The sequence below is a fragment of the Podarcis tiliguerta genome (genome assembly GCF_965153285.1).
Source record: "Podarcis tiliguerta genome assembly, chromosome: 4".
Classification (NCBI taxonomy): domain Eukaryota; kingdom Metazoa; phylum Chordata; class Lepidosauria; order Squamata; family Lacertidae; genus Podarcis; species Podarcis tiliguerta.
Genome location: NC_139537.1, coordinates 51,947,092 through 51,971,433, shown reverse-complemented (window position 1 = coordinate 51,971,433; position 24,342 = coordinate 51,947,092). Strand labels below are relative to the sequence as shown.

The following is a 24,342-nucleotide window of genomic DNA, read 5'->3' as shown; positions in this document are numbered from 1 at the left end:
ACCAATATAGTGGATCAAAGCCAAATATGGTCCCAACATACAACCCAAAAAGTTCAATATGTTACTTTTTTACGCAATACATGGTACCTTGGGTTACAGACGCTTCAGGTTATGCGATTTCGGGATGCGCACTGCACCGAACGCAGAAGTACCGGAACAGGTTATTTCTAGGTTTCGACGCTCGCGCATGCACAAAACCACTAAATTGTGCTTTGCGCATACACAGAAGCGCTGAATTGCGACCCGCGCATGCGCAGATGTAGCACTGCGGGTTGCGAACGTGTCTCCCACACAGATCACGTTCACAACCCGAGGTTCTATTGTACTCATTTTAGTGAGAGAAAAGATGAAGTACTGATGGTACTTCTGAGAGAACTTTCAAGCAATCTTATTTAGATGCTTTGTTTGTTGCATACTCATATTCAAAGCCATACCTTGTCATGAATTTCAGATACTTAAGATACGTTTCCGCATCTGTTGCTATTTTGCCTAATTTATATAATTCAGTGTCCTTCCAGTTTTCAAGCACAGAAACCTAAAAAATAAAATTAACTGACTTTAGATCTTAAAAATCTCACGGGACATTACTTCTGTATGGTATCACCAATTCTAAACATTTCCATTCATTCACCTGCCTGAAATACTGTCATGTTTCATGGGGTAGCTTCACTGTCCCAGCTACTGGCTATGTGCTTCCTACTAGGTTATTGTTTTGTTCCCCAACATTAAAAACAATCTTATGCTCCGAGTTTAAAATTCATTTATTTGACTGCAAAGCCTAATACGACTAGCAATGATATGAATGAATCCAGATAATATTGAGGTCATGGAATTTATTGCGGCAAGCCAATAAAACAGCAAAAAAGAGGAAATTAAAAATCATAAAAGGGACACGAAATATTTGAAGGAAATTATATTGTTATCCTTAAAAAAACCCAAAAACCAGTCACTTCTAGGTACTTGGCAGAAACACTACAGTGGGGAATACAAAACATTATTGTCCACGTGCAAAATTCTGAGCACCACTGGTTATACAGCAAAACTGGAGTCTTTCAGAACAGTCACAGTATTAGCGTACTTTTACATCTATAAGATGCCTCCATGTATAAGACACCCCCCTATTTTGGGGGACTGAATTTTAAGAAAATGAGGGGAGGTGGCCCAAAGCTGTTGAGCCTCTCTCCCCTCCCCCCATGCAGCTGCAGGCAGGAAACACTCCCTAGATTCTTTCCCTTGAGCAGCAGCATCGGGAGAAGCTGCATTCCCGCCAACCGCCAATGCCACTATCCATGTATTAGACAACCCCCGTTTTTTTACATGATATTTTAGTAATAAAAAAAAACCTCGTCCAATGCACGGGAAAATACGGTAGTTCTTTAAGTGGGAAATTTCTAGGCAAGGATGAAGTGTTACAGCAATCTTCTAATGGTAATCAAAAGTGGGCAGGAATTTGGGGAAAGTACAAGAAAGCAAGGTTGCAACCCAGCACGTTTTTACCTCAGCTGCGATAGCTCGTGCAACACACTCCTGGTGGTCCTCCCGTCTTTTCTTTATAAGCTCCTCCCTTTTTACTTTTTCATTTTCAAATTTATTACTAGGGAGTAAATGCAGAAGGTTACTTATTTATTTTTAAACAGAGATTTCAATTAAACACAATGGGCTATATTCAACTAACTTTTAACTCGAAGCAGACTCACTGAACTGAAGTTAGTCATATGGCAGGTCCATTGAAATTGATGGACTTAAGTCTATCGATTTCAATGGGTTGACTGATGGGTTAGTCGGACATCATCCATAAACCAGAAAACAAGGGCAATAAAAATTACAGCCATTATCAACCTGAAAACTACATAGCAGCACCTGGGTAAATAATAGAGTTTTAAGCTGGCACCAAAACAAAAAGAGAGTCAACACCAGCCATGCCTCAGAGAGGAGGGTGTTCCACAACCAGGGTGACGCTATGGTGAAGGTTGTTAATACAGGCTTAAATTTCAGTTCAACCAAACAAGCACATTTTCTTTAAAAATATTACTGCTACTATTTCAATGGTTTTTCTAAGTCCTAAAACTTCATCTTTCAACCCTCTAAGGCAGCCTTTCTCAACCTGTGGGTCCTCAGATGCTGTTGAACTGCAACTCCCATCACCCCTAGCTAGCAAGGCCAGAGCTCAGGGATGACGGGGGTTGTAGTCCACCATCTGGGGACCCACAGGTTGAGAACCACTTCTCTAAGGTAATGCTAGCATCAAAATGTCACAAGTGGGGGCTTAGGGATAGCAAAGTGCCTATTACCCAATAAACTCATGGTTGGAATTCTTCAGTCTATGCCCTTAACCATTCTGCCGTACCACCTTCATCCTCTCTCAAAATAAGTACATATAAGCATATTTGTAGCTATCTAAGAATCTATGCTGTATATTAGAACAGCAGAGCTTTCACCATTTACCTGGACAGTTTATTCTCCTTTATTAATCCCCTTAATATTTGGGTTAACTAAATCGAAATATCCTTTGCAAAGAGAAGAAACCATGAACTACCAGACATTAACCTCTTGTTCCCACATACAGTGGTGCCTCGCAAGACGAAAAGAATCCGTTCCGCGAGTCTTTTCGTCTTGCGGTTTTTTCGTCTTGCGAAGCAAGCCCATTAGCGGATTAGCACTATTAGCGCTATTAGCAGTTTAAGGGCTATTAACGGCTATTAAAGGCTTAAGGGATTAGCGGATTAGCTGCTAAAAGGCTATTAGCAGCTTAGCGCTTTAGAAAAAGGGGTTGGGGAGCGGAAAAAAATCGCAAGAATCGCAAGACATTTTCGTCTTGCGAAGCAAGCCCATAGGGAAATTCGTCTTGCGAAGCACCTCTGAAAACGGAAAACCCTTTCGTCTTGCAGGTTTTCCGTCTTGCGAGGCATTCGTCTTGCGGGGCACCACTGTATCTTTCTGGACTGAATTAATACTGAGAAATATTTCAGCATATAATTCATTAATACTAAAGTGGCAATACATGAAGGAATTTTAATTGTGACTAATCAAACATAATAGCGTAATATGATTCTTATGCTTTATTATTTCCTTGTGCAATATTCAACAGGGACGCACCTTGGCCCAGAGTCATCCCACTCGGCATGCCTTTCCCAGCTTGAATACATTCTGAGCATTCGGACAGAGCGACATACTCCTAACCCTACCATAGCAGTTTGAGAGAACTTATAGTGTCCAATTAAAAACTGCTTAGCAAAGCAAATTTAAGCTTACCTGATCTCAATGAATTCATCCAAATGTAGTTTGTACTGTTTATCCTTCTCCTCAATGTTTCTCATGTACCTGTTCCGTTATACAGGCAGGTTTTAGGAAAAAGAAGGCTCACGTCAAAATAAGTAAATAAATACACTCATTCAAAACAAAATTAGCTAACTACATTAACCGTACTCAAACCTTCATTTTGTTAGAAGCCCGTTTTCCTTTTCACCCCAAACTACTATTTAAAAGATGGAATATGATTGTATCCAATGCTGTGCAAACAAACTTTCCCTCACACAGAAAGACTTTTCCTTCCTCCACTGTCTCTGCAGCTGGATGTGCACTTCCAAAAAACTACTCTGAAGTGTAATACTTCAATAATCCTTTTGGAGCTGGTTTTGATGGCATGCAGGAGGGAGGAGAGGAAGTGAAAGTCGCACTGTGCACATGGAAGTCTGTTCTGCTCCTGCAATGGCAGAACTGGATACAACCCAATGTTTTCTGCGTCAAGAGCTGTAATATAAATCATATAATAGAAGGGAAGACAGAGACCAGGGCAGAGTCTCAAAGAGAAAGCAATTCATGGGTAGGCAGCTTGAATCACTGCTATGCTTTGCCAAGACAAGTCATAATATAAGGAGCAGGCCTTCAAATGTTCTGACTAGAAAATGACTTAAAAGCAAGCACTCTAGAACTACAGTATGACAACTCTCACTCAGCTTTCCAAATAATGGCACTGAAATTAGCCAAATTAATCAATGTCTAATTAAACTTCAGATACTGATACAAAATACACCAATAGATGAATAGCAGAAAGACCAGACTGATGTAATGTCACGAATCAACAAGCAGCAAGTTTGAGTATTGTGAAGATAGCAGGGTTACACCACATCTTCACAAAGTATCCATATAGTCCCATGATGTTCCAACATCAGTATTCACATGCCTCACTAAACAAGGGTTTGCTGAAGAATACACTAGGCTTCTGTGCTTCCTCATTCTACTCATGACAGACAGAAGGCACTAGGAAGCATTTGCTTCTGCTTTTAGTTACCCACAGCTTCCAGTCTCATCTGAACCTGGATAAACTGTGGTTAACCTTCGTTTAAATCAAGGCAGCTCCAGAAAGAAGTTTGAGACTGGTCTGTTTTAAAATTGCCACAGCCAATGTTGGCCACAATTTGTCAGTCAAGCCATAGTTAGTCAAAGGCAAAAGGAAAAGCTTCCAAACTCCTTTGCTTGGCCATGCAAGAGTAGAGTTAGGAGTGTGCAAACCGGAAGCTCATTGCAGCTCACTCCTGCTTGCGTATGTTATGGTAAACTGTGGTTTAACACAACATGCAAATGTGGTCAGTTAAGTGCAAGCATTGTAATAAGCAGAATTAAGTGTGAGTAGTATTATTGATACAAGTTTAGATGCGCAAAAATGTAATCACTTACATAACCTCTTCCCTTCATGACCCTCTCCCGCAAACCAGCTTTCATTTTTAGGAAAAACTTACCCTTCATTGGTTTCTATTAGCTTCCTTATTTTATTCTTTCCCACTTTTAATCCTTCTTGATTTTCCTTCTTCTCCTGTTGCCAAGTTTTCATTTCTTTTTCTGCATCTTGATGGAACCAATCCAGCTCTTTTCTAGTGAGCTATAAAATATGGGAGGTGGGAGTCAAAGACAGAAACTTAGCTCCCAAGTCCAACAATATATTTCTTTTGTCGTCTGGTTGTACCATCTCTCCATCTCTCTGATTAGTGCATTTTTATTATTGTTTCTGTTATGTGAAACTAGTTTAAATGTTAAAAAAGACACAAACATATTTTATAGTGAATATATCCAAAGGGAGAGAAGGATGTGGTTGTGAAGTCTAGCCATTATCCTGAACACGAAGGACTGAAGACCCCTCTCTTAAGTGTAGTAAGCATTTTGTGCACCTGCACTTTTGACTTTTCCTTCCAAAGCAAGTTATTCATCCTGTGTAGCAAAAAGCATTTAGTCACTCCATTTCAAATACAGGGGGAGATTCTACTTGGGGGGGAAGCAAATGCCACTAAGCATACGAACACAGTATACTGAGCAAGCCACAGGACTGTACAAACCACAGCCATAACAGGGACAAATATCCCCTTGTTTTTAGTAAAAGGCACTTCCATGTGATACTTTTGATCCAAAGATAGGTAAATGGAAGGAAAATAGCCACCAGAACTGTTCTGCAAATGTTTTTATGCAGCTACCATAAGCTGTTTCCGTTGAAATCTTATACTTGTGGATGTGGTCCAGTATACCTGAAGGAGCATCTCCACCTCCATCATTCTGCCCGGACACTGAGGTCCTGCTCTGAGAACCTTCTGGCGGTTCCCTCACTGTGAGAAGTGAGGTTACAGGGAACCAGGCAGAGGGCCTTCTCGGTAGTGGCACCCACCTGTGGAACGCCCTCCCACCAGATGTCAAAGGAAAAATCAACTACCATACTTTTAGAAGACATCTGAAGGCAGCCCTGTTTAGGGAAGCTTTTAATATCTGAAGGACTATTGTATTTTAATATTTTGTTGGAAGCCGCCCAGAGTGGCTGGGGAAACCCAGCCAGATGGGCGGGCTATAAATAATAAATTATTATAATATTATTATTATTAAGTGGGTCATCATCTGCATTTGTTCAGTGCAGCCCACATATGTCTATTCAGAAGTACATTCCCTTAAACTTAATGGGATTTACTCCCAGGTACACAAGTATAAGATTTGCAGCTTTGCTGCTAGCTGTCCCCAAAATCCTTTAGGGCAGACCTTACATTCACAGAAGGACGTCTTTGGAGCCAAATCACTATGTTTAGGAGTTTAAGTTTCAACTGTACTGATGGCCATTTTTCTTTGATACTATATTCATAAAGATTTATTACCTTGTTTTCTTGAACAAGTTGTAAAATCTCAGCTTCTAACACATTGATTTCTTCAGAGCTTCGATATTTAAGCTGCTCATATTTTTCACCTGCTTCTTTAAGCTGCTCTTGTAGAACCTGATGTTCTTTTTCCATACGTAACATATCTCCCTGAAAAAACAAATATGCAGATCAAATTTTAAATGCTACAACAGTGAAGTTATATTCCGTATATATAAGGCACAGTATAATCACTGTTCTTGTCACCATAAAATGTTATTTCCTACAAAGTTCTTCAATTTTTCAAAATGTGTGATATGAGAAAAATCATGCCAAGGAAATATGAAATTTCCAACAGAGCTACCACAGTTTCTTGGTTATTTCTACAAAGAAGTGCAGGTACATAACAGTCACTAAACCAACAGAGATAAATGTATTTCATGTAATCTTAGCCACGTTGCAGAAGTTAATACTTAACCAAATTGGAAAATCAACTAAAAGAAACAATAAACTAAGTAATTAAAATGAGAGAGAAATAGATGGTACTATCTGTGAGCAAGGCTCATGGATATTTCAGCTTAGAGGTTTACATAATAGGATTTTTCATTTGTTAAAACATACGCTGAAGTATGCTTTTGCTTCCTCACTGGGCCATCTGTGGACATCCACTCATGCACTTACTTGTTGGGTTTCATATGGTTGAAAAGGCAAAGTATTGATTCCCTCGTCTGCTAGTTCTTGATCTACCTAAAATGCAAAGAGCCAGAAACTGTTTCAATAGAGGTTAGTTATATCCCAACATTTCACAGACAATGTGTTTCCCATAGATCAATCCTTTGTCCGGTAAATATGTACGTAGTTGTGTTTCCTCAACACCACCACCCAGAAAGCTCAATAAATTGAGTTATTTGATTTTATAACTTCTGAGTGATGTCTAACTGCAAGCCTGCCACCACAAACTGAAGTAGCAAAGGTAATAAAGAAAAGCAAACTTAGCACGTGAACAAGAGTTTCATAGTCCCTAAATACAAGCAGCTAATTGTTGGCAAGAACAATAATATTTTCCTGACAGTTCTTCAGAAGAAACTTGTGAACTTGTCTTCAACCATCCATTTGATGGGAGGGAGGGGAAGGGCATTTGTCATGACAAGTCAGTGGAAATAAGCACCTCTCAAACACTAGGTCTGTAGGAGTCCACCGTAAAGGTAACATACAGTACCAAAACTGCCGTGTGGGAGAAACACAAAGCACAAAAAGCCTATCCTCCGGTCAGGTCTCCTTTTATAGCCTGAGAGTGGCCTAGAAAAGTCTTTCTCCTCTCTGATCCATCCTTGGTCAGCAGGCATCAGGAAAGGAGGGAGAACTAACAAGCCTTAAAGGTCATTAGAACTGGAAGCCAGGTGCCATTCCAGGCACAGAAGGTATCTCCACTGGAAAGTGGGAACTTGCCTTATAGAAACATTGCAGAAATCTGCTCCCTAAATTACACTTGTGTTCTTTAAACAATATGAGGCTAATATGGCCAAATGCAAAATGAAAACAAGCAAGTCTGATTTCAGGTCCACTTTTTTCTAAACTTAACACACTGTTTAACTCCAGTGAAAACCACTTTCCACACATTTTTCATACACAGAATACAGCTGCAGAAAGGGGGAGGGCGGACACATGAGTAATGCCATGGATACCATGTGCTGTTTTGTCCATTATTATGCAGGAAGCTGGCAACAGCTTTTCACATAGCAAAATAGTCATGTGTGTTCTTCACAGATGATAGTATATAGGTGCACAAGAGAAACTCGCAATAATGGCCTTGCGTCTACCTAATGAACTTAGTTTTGGGTACCATGTTTGAAAGCTACATCCATGTTGACTCTCAAGTCTAACACAGATATTTTTAAAAATATTAGTAATAGTAATTTTAAAATATTAGTAATAGTAATATTGCTTTCCCATGTCTTTTTAAAAGAAGAAACTTCTTTATACACTGAGATGAACATAGCAAACTAGATGTAGCTAGCATATTAGAGACAACATGTCTATAACTAAATTCTTTATCAAGCAAACAGGCACTGAAAGAAGCAAACTGATATCCCACACCAATGAAACTCACTCCAGAGTTTAGACATACAACACAGAAAAACAAAAACACTGTCAGCTCCACAACGAATACTGTGCACAGCTTATTATTCTCACCTGAATAGCAATCATCCTAGAACGGGGTTTGTTTCTTGCTACAGACTTATTATTGGTTTCCATTTTAGTAACAGAGTCACATCCGGCTTCATTACTATTATTCTCAATGTTATCAGGATTATTTTCACAAGAGCAAATGTCAGACAATGATGACAGTTGCACCTCATCATTCGCCACAAGAATATCTTCGCCATCCTCGCTTGATGTCACTTCTGGATCAATATGAAGGAAACCATCTGGATATATATAATTAGATTGCTCCAAAATATCTAGCATTTCAGGAATCGTTGGCAACGTTCTCTCATTCTGATATTCTGACTGAATCTCATTCAGAAATATTGGGTGGCTTTGGGGTAAAGCTGAAGGCAAAGAGGCATCTGGCATAGGCAGTGATGCTGCTATCATGTCAGTTACCGGAGTGGAAAGGGAGTATGTGGGAACGAATGGACTAAAAGCGGAATGGCTGGTAGTCATATATTCCAGAGTATCATGGGCTGGAGTATTAGTAGGTACTGACACATAAGGATTGTTAATATATGAGGTGGGCTGGAACTCCTTAGCAGCTGGGTTTAAACGTGGTTTGCTGTTTTCTTGACTATGAAGGCTTGCCGAAGAAGTTTCTTCATTTTTAGTCCTTTCTGCAGCTCCGGTGACATCCGCATTTTCCTTCAGCATCACCGAATGTTTCATCAAGCCAATAAGGTCGCCAATCATAACAAAACGTAGAGATTCCAGAAGGAAAGACTTCAGACCCCCAGCATCCTCCACTATTTTACGAGTCTCCGCAGGAAAGTGTTCATACTCTCCAACTAACAGTGGATTATCAATTTCCATGGGGCCATGTTCTTCCAAGATTTGAGAAAAATAGCTGTGAAAGCAATCAAAGTCATATCTGAGTTCAAGAGGAAGCTGTGCGATCACAACTCATTTAACGTTTTAGCTACCAATTTATACATGATGACAAAAGAGGTTTGAAAACACCTACCGATGTCATGTCAACATTTTATTTTATGTAAGCCGATAGAATAATGTTGTCACCCTAAGCACCAAACCGTGTCTTATGATGCCCAAGATCATCATGTCAACTTGCCTTCTCCTCACTGGGGACCAACAGGCATTTTTTAACACCTTTGCCAACTTGAGAAACAGGAGTCAATGCTTTGGGTGGCAATGATTAAAACTGCATGAGTTTCAGGTGCAAATATGTCAAGGAAAAAGGAACTAGAGATGCACACAAAAAGAGAGGAACGCCTCAGAGAAGAAACACATGGGAAAGGAAGTGCCCCATCGTATTTCGAATGCCTGTCCCCTAAGAAGTTCGCTTCCCACTTTTCTTGCTTTCTTTGGCAGCTAGAAGGTAGAAGTAAATGTCAGGAAACAAGAGAATTCTGTTAGTGCTGAGTAATCAGTATCCAAGTATAACCATTAGTAATCATAGGAAGATTTCAATGTCCGAAACACATGCTCTTGTTCCTATGCCCTTACTGCTAGCACCTATGTGCTGAATCCTCAAACTGCTTTTGAAACCCAGGGGAATTAAAGATTCCATTTGGGAGCTTGGGTGAGAGCAGACTCAAGAGAAAACTCTAAATCCCAATCCTCATCTGGGAATGGGGATGATGCCTATATCCAAGGGACCCCAGCTCTACCTTCGTTATTTTTTTGTTTGAAGGAAAAGGAAATGGAAACATACTCATATAAGCTTTCACACGTTGGGTCTGGGTAATTGTCCAAAATTCTCTGGTAACTGCTACCGGAGGGGAAATTATTATACAAAGCTTCAAATATCGCCACCTGCTCATTAAGACCATCTGGGATTCTGAAAGGGTCACGTGGATTCATAAAACTGTTGGGAAGACAAAGAACAGACTTTAAGAAGAGCAAGCTCCTTATGAATGGAAAGCTCCCAACTCACAGGGAACAATAAAAAGCTCAACAGCCGTTTTATTTGTTTTAGGCATAGGCCGTAACAATAACAAAGAGCCCTGCTTCCAAGCGTAAGATGAATATTAAGACAGAAGAAAAATAAACGAAGACAATAAAAAAACAACCTCAGCTGTACAATTTACAGTCAATAACAGGAGCACTGACATAGTCTTGATATTTTGCAGCTGTAAAGGCAACAGTACGTACTTTCTGGGTTACCTCATTAATATCTGCAAATAAATGCTCTATTTGCTATCTGTCTGACCATTAAATTCAATTTATCCCAGCAGGAATTACAACAGGAACATCCCTCTTATGTCATCAGAAATGGAACATCGAGATATATTAATGTGGGATATTCTCTGTAATGGCTTCTCAAAAATACAATGGCAGAGATTAACAGGAATATTATAACAATGCTTCTCTGGAACTGCCAGCAGCATTTGAATCTGGAGTAAAGGATTTCCTCGGGGGGGGGGGGAGGACAGAGGTTCAATAAATAGAATTCATCATGTTTAAATATTATCATGGCACATCTTAAACTTGGTTACAAGGCACATTGCACTTCCAAGTTGTCATAGATTCTGTTCTATCTGCAGGGGCATTAATTAGTCCATACAAAAAACCCATATTGCACCTCTCTTATTCTCAGTCACTCATTTAATCAATAGATGAAGAAAGAATACAAGGGTTTCATTTCTCAAAAGTAACATTTTTCAGGTATCACTTCCAAGACACTGGAAAAACATTAAGTTGTAACAATGAGGAATTAAGATGCTCACATCTAATACCCCCAAACTAAGAGGGTAACATTCAAGCTGTCTGGTTAGCAATTTTATTGTCTGATTAGTAAATTTTATTTTTCAGTTTTCTTTATTTAAATACACTGTAACAATTGCAGTTCAAAGACAATTTCTATAAAATGTCACTGCGTGCTTCAGGTGCCGTAAAAAAAAAAAATAGAGACACATGCATAACACTCTCACTGGAATCAAAGGAATTTAACAGTGTACTAGTGTTCTCAAAGGTAAGTCCTATTGAGTTCAACAAGACATACTTCCAGGTAGGTTAGTTTAGGATTGCTGCCTAAAGGTGTTTTGGCAAGAGCATGCTCCATGCATTTTTTTGTGCCAGAACTTACAAGGTGCTTTCTTCTGAAAATATATTGTCTTCCTCTCGAGTTACTGTACCAACTCCACCAGACAGGACTAAAATAGACTAAATCAACAAGGAAAGAATTGAAACTTGTTACATAATGACACGTAAAATTTTAAAATGAAGTAATCCATCTTCAGAATTCAACAGACTCGTTTATATAATCCTTCTTCCCTAGTTCACATTTATTCAATGCCCCCCCCCCACCAAAAAATGAGGTTTGGCAGTGTGATTGTAAGAAAAGTAGATCACTCCACAATATTCAACTGTGCCTTCCACTCACAGAAGGTTCTTTGTTACAGTGAAGCTTCTCTTCAAGGAAGGAGGGAGGCCATTTTCACTGCTTCCCTCTTAAACCCCCTCCTCCCACCCACTCCAGATCTGTTCTATGGATAGGAAGACCACTTGGAACAACATGGGAGGTGGCACTGGCATTGGAGGTGCAGGAGAAAGGGGGACTTAGAGAAAACCAGCTCCTCCTCCTCCTTTCTATCCCCAGGAGCCACCTCTGGAGCAGAGAGCCTTTTAGCAGCAGTGGGACGCAGCTGGATACACACCCAATTTTATTATTCAAAACTAGAAATACAAAGCAGGAAGAACACTATTCAATCCACAGTGACTCTTTAAACCTGCAGCATACATTTTTCTCCAAATCTACTGTTCTGCTTGTATGCAAAATTATGTTGATAATAGACAGGAACATAAGAAGCCGCCTTATATCACAACAGACTATTAGGATGAACAAGATCACTACTATCCACATTGACCAGCAGCAGGTCTCCAGGATTTTTGAGAGGCAACATGACCAGTCCCACCTCCTCCTACTGAGCTATGGCCTTTTCCCCAACTGATTAAAAACTAAGGGGCTGGCGCATGCTGCTCAGAAGTCCCGGTCTCACTCTACCCCACTTCTGGCCAAGCCAGGTGCAACATGCCACAATACCTGCCTTGTTGTTTCATCTGAACCTGGGCCCAAGGTTTGTTTCCTTCACATCAAACCACAAGGGGTAAACCAAGCTCTGTTCTTGGCTTGCTGGTCATGGCCTGGTTGGAGAGAGGCAAATCACATGCCCAGCTTCAGATGATGTGGCGAAGCCAAGGCGTGTGGTTTGCTGCTTCTGGCATGGCCAGGGACATGGGAGGGGCAAAGTAGGGACATCTAAGCAGCATGCACTACTAGCACACTGCTCGTTCGCATTTCAGTTAGCTAAACATCAGATATGGTCTACCTTGGCATGTGAACCAGGCCTGAGGAAGTCAAGAAAGAGTGAAGGAGAGAAGAAATTGAAGAGAGAACAGTACATAGGCATTTACTAGCTTTGCTCCTTTTGCTGCATTCTACCGGCATGGACTCCTTTAAAGAAATAAAGATATACCTTTGGTTCCTTTGCCTTCTTTCGGTTTCTGTTTTTAACTTTGATAGTATTATTCTAGACAGAAAAAGAGATGGTTTAGTAGTGACCACCACTAGGAAAAAATATTACCATAATGCTGCTTATTTTATTTGCACATTCTATTTCCATTCTTCACCTTACTAGCAAGGAAACAAAATCCCTACATCTGTTTCCTCATTTCTTTTCTACTTTTCCCCTTCAGAGCAACATGACGCCGTGTATAACTATTTCAATAAGAGCTCATCAAGATGACAAACACCAAAACGAAATGATCGCTGTGTGGTGGTTCCTCCCCCTTTGAAATGCTCCTCCTTCCGACATGAGATTGGTGCTATCGCTTTACTTATTTTGGTGCTAAGTGGAAATACATATTGGTTTGCCCAGGTTTTTGCAGGAGACTGTTGAGCCTACGACGATGTTGCATGCCCTGCTATGTACGTACGAAGGGTCCCTTAACGGATGCAAGAACATGTCTGCAGGACAAGCCATGTCAGCAGAGATAGGGATACACGGTGTCTCTAACAAGCTAATAAGCAACATGATAAACACCAGAAATTTGGTGAATACTCAAGATTCCAATATCCCGTGACTGGGCTGAAAGGGGTTTGGAATAGGTTTAAGTCTTTCCTTGCCATGTTATCATCCCCACTGCACCTCAGAACACCCCTTTCGGGGGACCTGCACTAGCGCGAAGTCCCACCGGCTGAGCTGCGGTGAGGGGCACTCCGGCAAATCTCTGGCTCAGCTAGGGTGAGACTTGTGCCCTGGCCCAGCTGGCAAAGCAAAAAATCTCGTGAATGAAAAGCTCTCTCATCCCGGCGGACCATGGGCTTGGACTGCGCTATAACCTCTGTAACAAATGTATGTTATAAAAGCAGCAGTGCAATATAAGGGGAATGCTCTACCTAAATATATTAGAAAGGGTTCTGATCGCAATGTATTTGCTTCAATTTCAAGAAAGGGATAAACATAAAAACTTACTGAGGCAGTTGCATTCTCTTCCTTCCTTATTACAGTATACCGATTATCTATTTTTAAAATAAATTTTATTTAAAAAACAAAACAAAAATCTAAGACAAAAGCACAAAGCTCTAAACAGTTTTGAACAATTGCGCCATAACTTTAGTAAATAGCCCTGTCCTCTCACGGTTGTGCATATGCTTTAAATCATTATACTACATAGAGATATCTAACCATGTTGGCCAAATAGTTACAGTACTTTGATAAGAGGCCTGAGTTCTTACAACAGAGTATATTTTTAGCTGCTTAAAGCCAATTGTTCTGAATCAGAAGAAACTTGCCTATGTCCTGCTGAAATCAATACAGTTGTACCTTGGTTTTCGAGTGCCTTGTGACTCCAACATTTTGGCTTCCAAACGCCGCAAACCCCAGTTTGCAAACTTTTTTGGGAAGCTGAATGTACGACGCGGCTTCTGCAGCTTCCAACTGGCTGGTTTCTGAACTTTTTCGGAAGTCCAAAGGACTTCCAGAATGGATTCCGTTCAAGAACCAAGGTACGACTGTACATGTTTATGACTAAAGTGATATTGAATACATAAACCACCATACAAAGCAACCAACTCAGAACCCGCCCCATAAAGAAAGCAGCATCTCCCCACAACTGCATGGAACATGGGGTTTTGCATTTCCTTCCCCACATGGGCTGAACCACCTGCACAGAACCTACAATTCACCTGGTCTGAATCCTTTCATTGCTGCCCACCACTGTTCCCCTCACAAAATCTATAGAAGTCATTGATAAAGTTAAAGGGATAATAAACTCCCTTTGGTCATCCTAGTATACTTACCCATGTTATCAAAATAGTCATCTAAGTATTGAAGGAGAGATGGAAAATTCTCTCTGTTCTCTTCTAAGAGCCATAAAAAACACCGAAGTTCTATCAACGATAGCTCATCTATCATATCTGGAGATGTGCAGGTGAACTCCCTGCCTAGTTTAATGCCATATTTCTCATTCCACAGCACTGCTATGAAGTCAAGATCAAGCTGTAAGATGCATGTTCCATACTTGGCAAAAAACTGTTTTGTAGCTTTTAAACCTGCAAAAATAAATATAAATTATGACACCCAAAAGTGGATTCACATCACAGAATATATTTTGCCCTCTAGGGCAGACATACACAAGGATTTGACCTGCTTACATTTCAAAGAAGCATTTTTGGGGGTAGATCTCCAAGAATTAGACCAACTAGATGGGGGATAGTATAGTGAAAAACTCATTATCTGGAACTTGTTAAAATTACCAGCGCCCACCCCAAAGCTGGGCCAGGGACAACGACACTAGGAGCCATTGCTCTTTGCAATATGTGGGGAGGGAAGCTGTGAATACTATTGTTGGGTTGTATCCAACAATACCCTTCTGTTCACAGAAAGGTTTCTGATCAAGTGAAGGCATTTGCCAATGGAAAGGAGGAAGCCATTTCACCAATTCCCCTCCTCTCTGAAAATCTGCTTTGGAGGGTTGTGGGACCATCTGGAAGAGCACGGAATGTGGTGTGTGTGCAGGGAAACTCAGAGAAAATCACCTCCCTCTCCTCCCACTAAGTCATTCATAAAGGCCTCTGCCAGATGAAAAGTCCATCTGGATTGAGCCCACTGAGAGCTGGCTAAGGATACAAGTATCCTATCATAAAGTAACCACGAACAAAACTGATCCACGCACCCGTCATAAAATTGTCTGCCTGAACAGTATGAGAAACTGCAAAGATGCAAAAGCAAAACTAGCGGTGTGCTAAAAGCAGGTATAGGCAAACTTGGCCCTCCGGATGTTTTTGGGACTACAACTCCCATCAACCCTGACCGCTGGTCCTGTTAGCTAGGGATGATGGGAGTTGTAGTCCCAAAAACATCTGGAGGGCCGAGTTTGCCTATGCCTGGCTAAGAGTGAAGAACAAATGAGCATCTTGGTTTGAACGTCTTCTCAGCAAACAATTCTAAGCAGGAAATGTGCAGTCTAATATATTGAGACTATTTTGAGAATATTAAAGGAGCATAATAAAACTTGGAAATTAGTACAAAAATTAAAAATAAGGAACAAGAAGTGCATTGGAAATGTAATTATTGCTACCCAAATCTTGCTTGTAAAAAACTGAAAACAACAATGATCAAAACTTTGGAATGTTGTAGGAAATTACAGTGCTGGCCAGCAAGGGCATAAATTTTCCAATTACTTATATCCTTGCTTTTGATACTTAAAGCATAACCTTATGCTTTAACTATAAATATAAACAGAGAGGGATTTGTTGATCAGAATTATTTACAAATCCAGTTCCTAATTTTTATTTTCCAGATCAGCTGCCATTGCAGCCAGCTCTCATATCTAATGTGAACAAGCCTAATAGATAAATGCTCAAGAATTAAAACCCTGTAATGGAACTAAGCCTCAGTTTTATGTTACAGTATAACCACAAATAACTTACTCTTACCATTACTATCAAGATGTTTCATTAAGTCGTGTAGTCTAGGATCCACTTCTTCAAGCTCACTTAAAACATGAACAAAAATTCTTGTCGCCACTCTATTATTTTTGTCAATTACGGAGCTTACAATCTGATCCATTACTTCAACTGAGGTTACACAGTTTGTTGAAAACTGTGTGTGGTCCGCTTCGCTAATTACCCACCACGAAAACAGTTCATTAAGAAGTTTGAAGCCATCATGTACGCCTTTCCGTATTTTCTCAAAATTCTGCATAATAAGCTGCAGGACTCTATCCCCAGCAAAGTAATTCTTGTGAACAGGGCCACCACTGCTCCCTAAGATTAAAAAGCAAAAACAAAACAGTGAATGCCCAGATACATAACAGAAACACAGGACCCCATGGGGGGGGGGATCAAGGTATTCTCAATACAGGTATTTACTATCACATACCTTTATCACTGTCATCATTTGATATAGAGTCTGCTGTGTGAAGTACTTCTGCAAAGTTGTCTAGTGACAGTAAAGTGTCTTCTTTCATTAATTTCCTCTTCAGTTTTCTCTCCTGTTTTTTCTGTAGGGTCCTAGAACTGACATAGTCAACTTAAAGTGAAGCCTTTTATTTTTAAAAGCAATTAGACATTTTTCAGTTGAAATGTAAATATTCAAGACTACTGCTCTTTCAGGAAAAATAAGTCTCCTGGCCTGTTAATATATGACAGAAGCTCCCGAGAGAGTCAGCCAGCCTTTCAATGAGCTGCCTGACTGTATCAATCATAGCAGACACATGAAGACGTAATCCGGCGGCAATCCTTATGTGAAGGTCATCACGACACTAATGCGAACAGGCCTTCAAGTATCCAAATATATATTCAGGATTGTATCCAGTAAGGTCTTTCCAGCAAACAAAAGTCTCCCTTAAGCAGAAAACGAGATAGAGACCATTTTGGCCAATTTCCCTTACCCTACACTGAATATTTCCTGCCTTGGACAACAGGTGGCGATACAAACCCCCATGTTCTTCAATGAGACTACCATCTTGTGTCAGCCGCTCTGAAAACGAACTGCTAGTATTATATGACTAGCTAGGAAACTTACCTTGTGCATTCCTGTTTAACAATGGGCCTTGGAGGATTCTTGCTTTTTATTTTATCTTCATACTAAGAGGAGAAAAGAAAAACGGGAGCTTCAAAGATTAATTTTCCGTAAAAGTGCTTTATTAGAATTGTGGAAAATAAAATAGATACTGTTTTGACATTAGGTCAAAGCAAAGAAACAAAAATGAAATTTATATAGTATGACAACAAATTTGTAAATGTTGAATGTGGGTAATAATAAAGGTTTCTTTTCATCTAATTCCATTTCTAGTATTTATATTATAAAAAATACCAACCAGAAATCAATTCTTACCTCACATTTGATTAAACCAGAGGAGCTGAAGACAGCAATATTAGAAATGAGACCGCTACAATCTGGAGTGAAACATAGCTCTCGAAGGAAGTCCTGTGGGTGTGAGCAGAAAAAGGACTTGTGGGTAGGATTTCGCTACAGAGGCTACAGAAGTAAAGCATTAAACATCTGATGTTACCTTTTCAGTTTTATCTGTATATCTTGCTGCTTTCAACTTCTTCCAACAGCTTACATGAAATTCCACTTTACATTGTTCACAGCAGGTAACACGTATAAAACCCTAAAGTTTGGAGATCACAGATAAGCGAGCACTGTGAGTTCAACAGTAAGGCACCATTTATATTAGGAATATTCAAAACATATTTTACATAAGCCTCTTAAGAGAAAGTGCACCTAAATTAAAAGTCTCTCAAGATCCTTTTCAACAACCTTCATATTACCTTGAAATCTGGGTCGCTAAAATAGATTTTTATTTTCTGCGCTTGGCACTGCTGGTAGCGACAAACTGCATGTGGAGCTGGAGGAAATCTGCATTCTTCAATGTGATCTTGCAATATAACCTATGAAGCAGCAAAGCAAGTTAAATATTGTATCACCTTCCCTGGAAATTCTGTACTACCAAGTGTGCATGTTTATAAATGCAGTCTCATCGAGCAGAATACTGAATATTCATCATTTCCTCGACTTTCAATTTCTTCCACTTTCTATTGTTTGCCACCCCACAGAATATTAGGCTGCCTGTTAGGTAGGAAGGAATTCAACCCATCTGTATGAGGCCAGGCTTTCAAAGTTGACTACAGTGATGTGAGACGAAGTCACGCAGTACTGCTCATAGATTCACAGAATCATAGAATTGGAAGGGATCCCATGGGGCTTCGACTCCAACCCCCTGCAATGCAGGAATCACAGCTAAAACATCTCTGGCAGATGGCCACCCAAGCTCTGTTGATAAACCTCTAACGAAGGTTTCCAGAGTAGTCCATTCCGCTGCCAAACTACAAACAAAGCAAATGGGTTTATTGCTCTTTAATTTTGTTCTGTGAGGAAGGGGCAATCTCAGTGATGAAGGTACAAATAAGTGAATGGTAATTGGCCTAAATACAACTTCTGATGCCAGTACAATTCAGCTGATTAACCGAGGTATTCTACAAAGATCCCATATTCAGTGCAGCTGGCAAGTCACTCAAAAGACTTCCTTGCCATTCAGGGACCCTTAGCAGGTATTTAGATCCCCAATTGCTAAGGGCAATCCTTATACTGGAAAGGATGGACAGAGTCACACATTCAAGTACGCTCACCTCCACTGAAGATGAATGCAAGATTCTCTGCTTTACCAATTTGTTCCTTGATGTAGTCCTCAGAATATAGACATAACTTATCCTGGACAGCCACCACACAAATGATATACAATCTGGGTTCAGTTTTGTTTAGCTTTACAGGGTAACAATCTTACTTACTTGAAATTTTTCTGTTCTTGTCTCTTCAATAACTATGGAAGTTGAAGGCCATGTCAATACACCAGGCATAATCTTATGACTAACCATGGTCTTTGATTTCAAAAACTGGTCCAGAGCTTCTGAAAACCTATCGTGTACGCCAAAAGACTCAACGTCACATGCTATATCCAAGCGTCCCTAGTGTCAGCGTGTTTCATGTTTAGGAATCCAATAAACAATGAGTGTCATTTCTCTCCCCAGGACCCCAAACACAATATTAAAATGGGAAGTAATTGTGGCTGGTTTAATTTTTAGTTCTGGCTATTTATTTATTTTATATACCGCCCTATACCCAGAAGTCTCAGGGCGGTTCACAGAAAAGATCACCATATATAAAATCAGAATAAGAACAATAACCCAATGAACACTCCCCTCACAAAACAGCCCCATTTTAAAAGGGTATAGGATGTCAATCAGGTCAACTTGATTGGTTAAAAAGGAACATTTTTGCCTGGCGCCTAATGAAGGTACCAGGTGAACTTCCCTGGGGAGAGCATTCCACAGATGGGGAGCCACTGCAGAGAAGGCCTGTTCTCGTGTTGCCACCCTCTGGACCTCTCAAGGAGGAGGAACACAAAGAAGGGCCTCAGAAGATGATCTCAGGGTCCAGGTAGGTTTATATGCCTTTCTAACAGGAGGTAAACGTCAACTCTGGATTCCATAGTCCTTTTGAAAATGAAGAGGCAGCTCAAGTCAAGCATGCTCACTCTCCCCTCACCTTGACACAGTAGTGCAGCAGGGAGGGCTGCCGCGATTGTTTACTCATCTTGCTTGCTTCCTGATCACTTTTGGCAATGGCTCCTTTCCCTAGAACAGGGGTGGCCAACTCCCAAGAGACTGCGATCTACTCTCAGTGTTAAAATCTGGCAGTCATCTACCCCCTTTTGGGGGCTTCAGGTCAAAGTTGTTGAGCTTTTTTTTCAGGGAAAAGGAAGGCCCATTTTTTAGGGGTTCAGGAAAGCCACAATCTACCTGTTGGACGTGCCTGCCCTAGACCAAAAGGGCAGACTTCCCTCTTCTCCCAGGCAGCTTCTCACAAGTTATTAGAGGGAGTAAAATCCCATTTGCTAGGGGGAAAACAGACACTGAGGGGAAGTGGAAAGCAGTGGCTTAGAATCCCTCCTTGTCAGAAAAGCAAGCCATGGGGGAGTCTTCTCCACCCCATGCTACTTTAACTGCATGCTGTAAGTCAAACTCCTCAACCAGGGGTCAATACAGAGGGAGGTTTGATTATGAGTGACCCCTACAGCTTAAACAGCACCAAGCCATTAAGCAAAACTGTTGACTATTACATTTCTTTTCAATCTGATCAAAGGCCACAGGCATATTTTTAACTCTCTCACTAAACATATATTTCATCTCAAATAAGCCTGCCTTCCTGGAGAGTGGTATTAGCTGACAACTGAATAGGTAAATAAAATTTCTAAATTCCTCCCTAAGAGTTCACACATATGATACAAAAGTTTTGTCCTCTTTGGTCTTCCGCTCTGACTATTCTTCTCTAGTGCGATCAGAGTTAATGCGAAATGGACAAATTCAAGAAGTGCAAGAACTGTCCTCAGAAAAGGTATTTAAGTGATCAGGTTTTTAAAGAACAAATGAGCTCAATTTCTAAAATCAACATATTATACTCACCTATTTTGTCTCAAATATACTTTTCCAATTCCATAATGTGCTAAGCAATCAAATCTCACTTTCTCATACTTCTCAATTATGTTATTGAAATGGTCTTTGGCTTTGGTTAGTTCCTTTGAAAACAAATGAAGCGGTTTGATAATAATTTCAAACACAATCAAAACAGCAAAAGGCAAAAGAAATATAAAGCAAAAATAGTTACAGCACACGATGGAGATTTCAAGACTTCTTGGGATAGCATGTTAAATGCTTACCGTAAAGGTAAAGTCATTTTAAAATAACTGAGGTTGAGAATTTTGAGAATGACATCTGATGCCTTCGTAGATACGGTAAATCAGACCATTTTTGTTTTCAATACGTACAGTATACCACAAAGGCTACTAATACCACAAGGATACAAAAGGCTTCCGAAGCAAAATAAACTAATACATTTGCCTTCTATGACTGCATTTCAGCAAAAAATATAGGGATCTATGGGACAGAACTATGCATGATTGAAAGTTTTTCCACCATAGTGACGTGAACTGCAGAAGTAGGCTACTTTTAGATTTTGAAATTTAAATGTGGACTTCCCTAGTGCATGATAAAAATGTTACATAATCTCTGTCTCATGTCAGGATAGCAGCCATTAAGTTTCCGGACTCCTTGCCTACAGGTCCTTGGATTCTTGAGTTTCGTACTCTGTTTTAAATAAAACAATATCCCCATGACTGCACACAACTCCCTGAACATATGGATGAAATATTTGTTCAAACTGAAGAAGATTATTTATACAATACATTTGCATGTGGGTTCAACTTCATGATTTCAAGTTTTGAAATTTGTTACAAATGAAAAAGATGGCATTTCCCTGCAAACAGTTTAGATGGGAACAAGTTATTAGTTCCTGTGCTAGCTAAGTCAGCAGCCACCCACTGTTCTGGTAAGACATTGGCAGGAGGGCCCTGGCCAAGACGTAAGAGCTTGAATCTTACCTCAGGCTGCCCTATTCCAAGGAGAGCAGTAGCATAGCCATAGAGGATGACGACATAATCAACAATAGCAAACTTCAATGGCTGCATCAAGTTTAAAAAATAATAACAAAGAGAAGACAAGAAAAAATGATTTGTCATTAAAAATCACATCCTCAAGTTAACAAAACGTGACAGAAAGAATTGTATCCACTGGAACCTGTACTTTATATACATTCAGTTTCTGTCTGCTCAACTGCATCTGATCCCTGTCCTAGACAAGATTACTCTGTTCATAAATCTTTAACCCAACGTTTTGCAAACACCTAGGGTGATATACAAGCAGGTCGTACTAAAGAGTAGACTGAAATCAATTGAGTTAAGTAACTGCCCACTGATTTCAACTAGTTTATGCTGATTATTTCTAATGTTGGGTGCCAGCCTTAGCCTTACAGAGAACTGAATCGTAGAAATAAGTTACTTTGCCTTTATAATTTACTATGACACAGAAATTAGAAAGACAGTTTCCCTTTGTCTACACAAAATGCACAAAACCTGGAAGATGGATTTCAGAGTCACTGAAAAACCATTTTGCATATTTCCTGTTCTGTTTTCCAGAAATGTCAATTACTTAGCACAATATAATAGTGGATGTACTTAATAAAACTAACCTTTACCCTTTTCTTAGGAATGCTTAAAAGAACCTTAAACATATACAGAAGGTAAAACTTATCTTGAGCAGACCATGGCATTCTCCCTATTACCTTTAGGTTGGATGGATCTAGAATACTTAACAATCGTGCAAAGGATTGTTCAGCATTGTGAAAGCGCTGATCCATCAATGATGTACATGCATCTTCTACAGTACTCTTCAACGACAGTACTAATTTCCCCTGCAGAAATCAACAAGGGACAAATGTTGTCTTTGTTTCCTTTATCAAAACATTATGCTTATCAGACCAGTAATACATGTTGTTTGAATTTAATATTTCACATTTTTATTTCTTACTCAAATGTTAATTCTGTAGCAATCTTAGGGAGCTAAAATGGCACACAAACTGTAACACAAACAAACCCAGGAGACCTTGAGACTATTCAAATAATCCCTACAAAATATGTACTATGCCAAGCTGGCAACATAGATAAAAGTCAAGGGGGGACAGGGACAGAAACAGGTCACTCCCATGATCTGATTATTCTGTGGGTCCTTATAGACCCACTTGCCCCTTTCCTCCAGGAATAAGAGCAGGGCCAGGATGCCACTGTCCACTAAGAAGGAATAACTTTCGTGACAAATTCAATGTTTCTTACCCCTGCTCCCATTTCAGACAAACCCACCCTGTTCCTTACAGAAAGAACTGTACAATCGTTAGCATATAGCTCTCTATCATCTCAATTTGGATTGCAGTCTGGTCTGAAGACTACTACGAACATAACATGCAATTAAGAGTGGGTAAAGACTTATGCAGCTGTCATAATGTATTGTGGTCTTCATCTGGACTTCAGGCTAGGAAGAGATCCCAGCTGAGACTAGGAAACCTGCCAACAAGGGCTTGTGTCCAATGCTGCACCCGTGGGGTTCCGCTGGCACAAAAGGACTTCCTCTCCTTCCTCCACGTGCCCCCAAAATATATTCCAGTGTCCCTGAACACCCCAGAGCTGATTTTGAGCACACCCAGGGGACAGAAGAAAGCTCCACTGCAGGCATGGATGTATAGCACACCAGTGGAGCTGCAGTGTTAGATACAGCCCACAATTTAAAAAAAGTATTTGGTGCTGTGTTTCACTTGTACATGTGAAGGCAACACTATGAACAGAATCCCATAACGAAAAACTGCCTGGTTTTAAATATTCAGTGGAGGCTGCTGCTGTATAATGTTCTACATGCCTTTCACCAACCATACGTAAACAGCATTCCTGACATTCAGTAAATTCTTAAATTTGCAATGCCACGCTTTTTACATATCTGTTACCTGTTGCACAGTACTACAGCGAGCTTTCTGTTTGTCCAGACATTTCTGAGAATCAGTTTTTGAATTCAGTTCATCTCTGGAATTAAAAAATACAGTTACTTTTGTCAATAACTCAAATGCACACACATTTCATGTTCTAAAAAAACAACAACCCACAACCTGGGAAACTTGTCCCTGGGAAGCAGGGATTGTCCCCAACCTCTCATGTGCACCAGGGACCAGTGTCCTGGTGACGTTCCCCCCCCCCCCCCAGCTATCACGGCCAATTAAAAAAAGCGGACACCCAGGTATGAAAGCTACAATAAATAAAGGTGTTAAGGTGAAACCCCAAAAACATTTCAAAGGGAAGTTCTGAATCTGAAAGTATTTCCACTATTATAATGCAAGAGAAACTATACCTTGTCTTTTCAAAGTCACTCATTTTGCTCCTGGATTTTCCTGTATTTTCCCTCAGCCCTGTCATGAGGGGGAGGGGGAAAAATAATTTTGAATCTGGTTATTTTCCTTAAAAAGAACCACACAATCTGCATCAAAAATTTCAAGGAACTGTACAAAGAAGCTGAAAATTTGACAGGGCTGAAAAAAGCAACATGCTATCGCTTAGAAACTGATTGTTATGTGCCAACACTGTACAAAGCTGACTGAGAATTCTAATGTCTTTACCC

General features: G+C 40.1%; 1 protein-coding gene across 2 annotated transcripts in view; it reads right to left on the bottom strand.

Annotated features, from left to right (window-relative positions):
* The window catches only part of TTC3 (tetratricopeptide repeat domain 3), a 60,236-nt gene that overhangs the window by 11,584 nt on the left and 24,310 nt on the right, over window positions 1-24,342 (bottom strand). For both annotated transcript variants that reach the window (XM_083438667.1, XM_083438668.1), the window contains exons 16-39: window positions 24,076-24,133; window positions 23,678-23,753; window positions 22,469-22,597; window positions 21,729-21,809; window positions 20,755-20,867; window positions 19,081-19,207; window positions 18,064-18,183; window positions 17,802-17,903; window positions 17,624-17,716; window positions 17,312-17,373; window positions 16,667-16,803; window positions 16,222-16,551; window positions 14,584-14,835; window positions 13,757-13,803; window positions 12,758-12,811; window positions 11,368-11,444; window positions 9,994-10,146; window positions 8,301-9,168; window positions 6,789-6,854; window positions 6,129-6,278; window positions 4,740-4,879; window positions 3,253-3,321; window positions 1,498-1,594; window positions 435-535 (exon numbers count right to left, since the gene is read on the bottom strand). In XM_083438667.1, coding sequence (XP_083294793.1) covers window positions 435-535; window positions 1,498-1,594; window positions 3,253-3,321; window positions 4,740-4,879; window positions 6,129-6,278; window positions 6,789-6,854; window positions 8,301-9,168; window positions 9,994-10,146; window positions 11,368-11,444; window positions 12,758-12,811; window positions 13,757-13,803; window positions 14,584-14,835; window positions 16,222-16,551; window positions 16,667-16,803; window positions 17,312-17,373; window positions 17,624-17,716; window positions 17,802-17,903; window positions 18,064-18,183; window positions 19,081-19,207; window positions 20,755-20,867; window positions 21,729-21,809; window positions 22,469-22,597; window positions 23,678-23,753; window positions 24,076-24,133 — 3,502 coding nt within the window. The remainder of the gene's footprint in view (window positions 1-434; window positions 536-1,497; window positions 1,595-3,252; window positions 3,322-4,739; window positions 4,880-6,128; window positions 6,279-6,788; window positions 6,855-8,300; window positions 9,169-9,993; window positions 10,147-11,367; window positions 11,445-12,757; window positions 12,812-13,756; window positions 13,804-14,583; window positions 14,836-16,221; window positions 16,552-16,666; window positions 16,804-17,311; window positions 17,374-17,623; window positions 17,717-17,801; window positions 17,904-18,063; window positions 18,184-19,080; window positions 19,208-20,754; window positions 20,868-21,728; window positions 21,810-22,468; window positions 22,598-23,677; window positions 23,754-24,075; window positions 24,134-24,342) is intronic.